General features: G+C 35.8%; 2 protein-coding genes across 2 annotated transcripts; one reads left to right on the top strand and one right to left on the bottom strand.

Annotated features, from left to right (window-relative positions):
• Positions 1–380: 380 nt before the first annotated feature.
• On the top strand, positions 381–1,680 carry amrt (TM2 domain-containing protein 2 amaretto). Its single transcript, XM_018543205.1, has 3 exons — positions 381–625; positions 745–832; positions 1,176–1,680. The coding sequence occupies exons 1-3, from the start codon at positions 489–491 to the stop codon at positions 1,503–1,505; spliced, it is 555 nt and encodes a 184-aa protein (XP_018398707.1). The 5' UTR covers positions 381–488; the 3' UTR covers positions 1,506–1,680.
• A 211-nt stretch (positions 1,681–1,891) lies between these two features.
• Positions 1,892–4,113, bottom strand: eIF2Bbeta (eukaryotic translation initiation factor 2B subunit beta). The gene is made up of 6 exons (XM_018543196.1): positions 3,874–4,113; positions 3,717–3,803; positions 3,297–3,578; positions 2,537–2,693; positions 2,069–2,463; positions 1,892–1,985 (listed from the first exon to the last, which is right to left on the bottom strand). Exons 1-6 carry the CDS (start codon positions 3,924–3,926, stop codon positions 1,913–1,915), a joined length of 1,047 nt encoding a protein of 348 aa, XP_018398698.1. The 5' UTR covers positions 3,927–4,113; the 3' UTR covers positions 1,892–1,912.
• Between the last annotated feature and the right edge of the window lie 1,139 nt (positions 4,114–5,252).

Below are 5,252 nucleotides of genomic sequence, written 5' to 3'. Positions count from 1 at the left end.
GGGCATGGCCGCTCTCAAGTTTCGTTGAACCACCCGACCGGTGCGGACGCGTTTCGGTTCGGGTGTTCGTTTTTTGTATATTTTTGAGAAAGTGTTGCCGACTTTGACCGTGCCTCGAATTTCCTTACTGATGTGTGTCCGCGTTTGGTTCGGCCCGTTCGTCCGTCCGGACGCGCGTTAGAGTGGCGTGACGACGTTGCAATCGCAGGCGCCCTGTGTTCGTTCGGGCTTCGCCATTTTTCGCGGGCATTGCATCATTCTTCGTTTACATATTACGACTTTGTTTCGTTTACACATTACGACTTTTGTTACTGGCCTTGACGATTGCCGTTGGAGCGGCTACATGGCCAATAAGAATACAAAGAAGAAGATGGCCGCTCTCAGGCTTCTCTTCTCTCTGCTGTGACACAGAACAGAGTAGTGCAAGCAGGTTGGAATTCGCATCACTGTCAGTTGTCATTCGCATTTAAAATGCCAGCCACGGCAAAATGAGGTTATATTTTGTTTTTATTACGATTATCTGTCTTCTGTGGGATCAAAATAAATGTTTAGTGCTTGCGAACAAAAGTACCGAGCCTCAGCTGGAGTACAGACCCGATGGTCCACTGGTGATGTGTAACTTCTTGTGAGTATTCAAGTGGACATTTTCTATGTTTTTTCCAATGAAATTCCTATGTTTCTTTCCAACGAAATAAATATTGACTGTTTGTTAATGAAATAATACAATGAATATGTTTCTTGTAGACCCAAGGAATTTGTGGAATGCGAGGATCCGGTTGATCACAAGGGAAACAAAACTGCCAAGGATGAGACGGGCTTTGGTTGTGTCAAGGTACAACATATGTAGTTGATGGAATTTTGTGACAAGGACAATAGGTACTTTCCTATAACATACACAGGTGATATTGTAGACAACACAGAACAAAGATGTAATGATTCATTGTTATTCTGTGTCATCTGTGTCTCTTGCTGGAAAGTATCCTCTATTATACTATGTGCTTGTTGGAAAATACCCTGAATAATTAATTTTTTATTCTTTTGGATAATTTATAAAGTTCAAATAAGACAAAACGACTTGTAGAAAATAATAAAAAAAATGTTTTCTTTGAAATTAGACAAGTATAAAATTGAGATGTTTACGGATAATAAATTATTTACGGTCGATAAATTGACAGTTTGGAGGATCTCGTTATGAAGATGTGGAGAAGACTAAAGTATCCTGTACAGTACTGCCAGATATTGAGTGTTTTGGACCAAGGACATTCCTTCGTGAAGGGATACCATGTATAAAGTACAGTGGCCAATACTTCGCAACAACTCTCCTGTATAGTATTCTGTTGGGTTTTCTTGGTATGGATCGATTTTGTCTCGGACAGACTGGGACAGCAGTAGGCAAACTGTTGACATTAGGTGGTATGGGTGTGTGGTGGATAGTTGATGTTATTTTGTTGGTAACAAACTCTTTGCAACCTGAAGACGGCAGTAATTGGAATCCATATGTATAGCATTTCAAGAAACCAGGGATCACTTTTTGTACATAACTTAGTTTATAATTTGCGAGATGACATACGATTCCTTGCGAGAGCGGTCAACTTATTAGACGAGTCCTAGGATCAATCCCTGACCGTGACATCCTTTATCTCAGTTTTATAAAATTTATTAGAAAATTGAAATTAAGTGGAGAGAAGTATAAAAATAAGATAAATAATTTAATTCCCATTTAGGGAATTTATTTCATATTTAAGTTATAATTTGTAAATAAACCATTGCAATGCGCTAAAGATTAATTTCTAAGTATGTTGCAAATCCTCTTTCATGTAAGAATAAATATATGTTAATTTATATAAAAACAAATTATAGAGGTCAAATTAAATAAAAAAAAAGATTATGATTAGTTTACGTATACAATTTGTTATAATTCATAATCATCAGGATGGTACAATTCACTAAGCAATCTATATACATAGGACGGCGCATTTCCACCTCTGAAAAAGAAAGAATAAAGACATTTATCATTGCTTGAGATTTTAACATTAATCTGTATAATAAATTTAATATTAAATCTTACGTATTCGAAATGAATAGTGTAACAAGTTCAGGTGGAACGTAATCGAACACAGGATTGTAAGCATGTATCCGTTCTAGCAATGGTGCGTTAGCACTATCTATTACGCCGTTCGTTGGCGAAACTTGACAATTAAAGCCATTCTGTTTGCCCGAGCAATGATAAAGGGGCGCCAGTTTGTAGAGGGGCAGCAAAACCATTACTGGAACAGAATAGTGCTTGGCGGCTTGCGCGACAATGTGTGCACCCGAGATCGCTCGAAGTCCACCGTTTGCCATGACTGTGTGAGTGCCGATGATGACTTTGTTGACTCGGGACATCATCGCGAAGATCGCTACATCCGATATCAGTGTGGTCTTGATTTTTGCCTTAGCCAGATTCACTGCCATCTCGTGACCCTGTAATCATTCATAGATGTTTTGTATTTTCCTTTTAGTTTTATTTCGAGTCTGTCTCCAGGCGTATAATTACGTTTAAAAATGGTCCGCCTTCAGCTACTATAACATCGAAGGCTCTGGTAGCAGCAGCTTTTTTGAAAAATTCCTCTACCAACTTAGACTTGCCAATGGTCATTATAATTTCGTTTGAGTGTATATGTTCGGATGCTTGTCGTGTGATATTTTCTGAGCTACAAACATTAAATTTGTTTAAAAGACTATTAAGAAATGTGTTTTATGAAATTCTATTATTATGAAATGGAAATTACGAGCCGAAAATTATTTTAAAATGCAAGCAATAAGAAAAAATAGTAAACGTTGAAATTGGGCCAAAAATTGCCAATAATAAGTGCTTCCCATTTAATGATACAAGTGAAAATATCGTTCTACACTCTTTTCTTATCATTGATTCTATCAAGAAAGATAGAATGTTTATGTTATTATCAAAATTTTTGTCACTAATAGAAAGTACTCGTAAACCGGTATTCATAGTCTATTCTTATATTTGAAATTGCGTCTTGAGTGCAGTCATAAGCTAATCAAAAGGTATCTTAAAATATTACTTAAGATAATATTAAAATAAAAATAGACTATGTATACCCATAATGCACTATGTGTTGCATTATGTTATAGAAATTGCATTATTTTTAGATTTGTTCTTTTTCAGCTGAACTTTGTATACTATTTAGTTTCCTTCTTTTTTTCTTTCTTCCTGGAAAGAAAAGGAAGATAATGGATATAAGTTCAACTGAAAAGAACAGATCAAATATAATCTAAATATAATTATAACTCACCATGTTTCCAATTCGGTTTCAAATTCATTAATGTGTTCGATAAGAGAGGCTTTTAGGAAAGGTATCGGAACGTTGAAATCTATCTGCTGGTTATCCTCAGCAGTAAGAATTTTGTGCAAAGATTCCTGGGGATATGTCTCGTCTGATTTACTCTTCAATTCTGAAGTATATTCTTCCCTAATAATCTGCAATATCCTTCTTACCATATTTCCTATACATGCTTCAAGAGGAAGCGTTTTAATGAGATACTTTCCATTTTGTATGACAATATCCATTAAATCCCTAGAAAATCAAGCTCAAAATTAATAATGTAAGTTGCAAGAGCCAATGGAAAGTGTTTTTTATTTTGGCAAAATGAACATGTGCTCTGGCATGTATCATCACAATAAATGATACAACTGCTTAAATAACAATTCATACTTTGCTGTATTCCATTCTGTATTGTTGATAATTTCCTTAAGCACAGAGATAGTAGCCACCACGATATTGTGAGTGTCCTTAATTTCTCTGCAAAATATGGAATATCAATCATACGTTCCTTTTTCTTTTATTTCCTCGGAAGTGAAAATTATCCTACCCATAGTGAATGCTGTCTGCCAGCTTCAGCACACTTTCATTAATATCTTTCATGTCGATTATTTTGCTCGCATTCAAATAGTTACATTTACATGCACTGTGGAGTATCTTGCTATCCTAGAAATTCTCGAAGCCGCTTTCGTCTGTTTGTGATGTGATTCCACGCACAATTCAGCCAAATCCAGCACAACCTGTTGTGATATTATCGCAGATCGTAAGCTTACTGAAGTCCTGTCCACGGTCCACGATCATCCACAGTGCTAGAATTCGATCGAAGTTCTTGGATCTAGAAATGTGTAGCCAATCAACGAGTAGTTTTTACGGAAAAACAAGTTGATTGGCTACACACAGCTACACATTTCTCGGTCCGAGAATTCCAGCCAATTCTAGCACCTTCATGTCTAGCAGTAGAGAGCCTATAATCGGAGTGGCGATATAACCCGTGTTTTAGCGAAATTCTGCGAGAGAGAAAGAGATATAGGCTGCGTTCCGTTTCACACATATGCGCGCATTTTATATAGGGAGCGTCACGTATACTATAGGGGAATAGCTAAAACATGGCGGACCAATCACAAGTGATACCCGTATGGCGCCACTCTGATTATAGGCTCTCTATCTAGCAGCATGGACATAGGTTTTAACTTTTAAGAGAGTTGCGTGACTGACATATTGGGCGAATTCAGCAGAAAGAGCGCTACGAGAGCGCTCGCTGTTATTGGTGTATTCTTCCAGATCTAAAATTCTGATTGGATGATCTAAAAGAATACACCAATAACAGCGAGCACTCACTCAACTGTTGAGTCCGCTAACACATTTAAGTTAAATTAACATTAAAAAGTTAAGAAACTGATAATTATAGCATTAATTTTACAATATATTAATTTCGTAGACCTGTGTATTATATATAAGTATTTAAAACTCAATAATACTCCATTTTTATAGAAAACTGTGATTGAAAAACACAAAAAAAAAAAACTGAAAAAATTGTACTTTTGCAGTAATATATAAGATATTATAACATTATAAAGTATGTAAACTTATTTATGCAGCATTTATATAACAAAAAATAAATTTTATAATATTGAATCTGTGAACTAATTTAACCTAGTGACCCTCTAATAAGAGTCTGGACACGTGAAGTCCGCCATTATTCGTCGAAATTGTGCGAGAGAGAAAAAATCATGCTATCTCATTCTAGTGGCGCTGTAAGTTGTAGCTGATTGTAGCTCTACGAACTTCATAGTTTCTGTTTCTGTTTCGTCTCGCCTCATGCATCGTATCATTTTTAAGACCAGGACCATTAATATTCGAAGAAGAAGAAGAATCATTATGATTAATATTATTATATTATTATATTATATTATTATATTATTATATTAT

The sequence above is a fragment of the Cyphomyrmex costatus genome, unplaced genomic scaffold, assembly GCF_001594065.2.
Source record: "Cyphomyrmex costatus isolate MS0001 unplaced genomic scaffold, Ccosl1.0 scaffold361, whole genome shotgun sequence".
Taxonomy (NCBI): Eukaryota; Metazoa; Arthropoda; class Insecta; order Hymenoptera; family Formicidae; genus Cyphomyrmex; species Cyphomyrmex costatus.
This window is presented reverse-complemented; position numbering and strand designations above follow the sequence as displayed.

Coding starts and splice junctions, on each gene's coding strand:
- amrt (XM_018543205.1), top strand. CDS start 489: ATGAGGTTATATTTTGTTTTTATTACGATTATCTGTCTTCTGTGGGAT. Junction 626..744: donor CTGGTGATGTGTAACTTCTT/GTGAGTATTCAA, acceptor TGTTTCTTGTAG/ACCCAAGGAATTTGTGGAAT. Junction 833..1,175: donor CGGGCTTTGGTTGTGTCAAG/GTACAACATATG, acceptor ATAAATTGACAG/TTTGGAGGATCTCGTTATGA.
- eIF2Bbeta (XM_018543196.1), bottom strand. CDS start 3,926: ATGAAAGATATTAATGAAAGTGTGCTGAAGCTGGCAGACAGCATTCAC. Junction 2,694..3,296: donor GAAACCGAATTGGAAACATG/GTGAGTTATAAT, acceptor TAATGTTTGTAG/CTCAGAAAATATCACACGAC. Junction 2,464..2,536: donor AAGGCGGACCATTTTTAAAC/GTAATTATACGC, acceptor GAATGATTACAG/GGTCACGAGATGGCAGTGAA.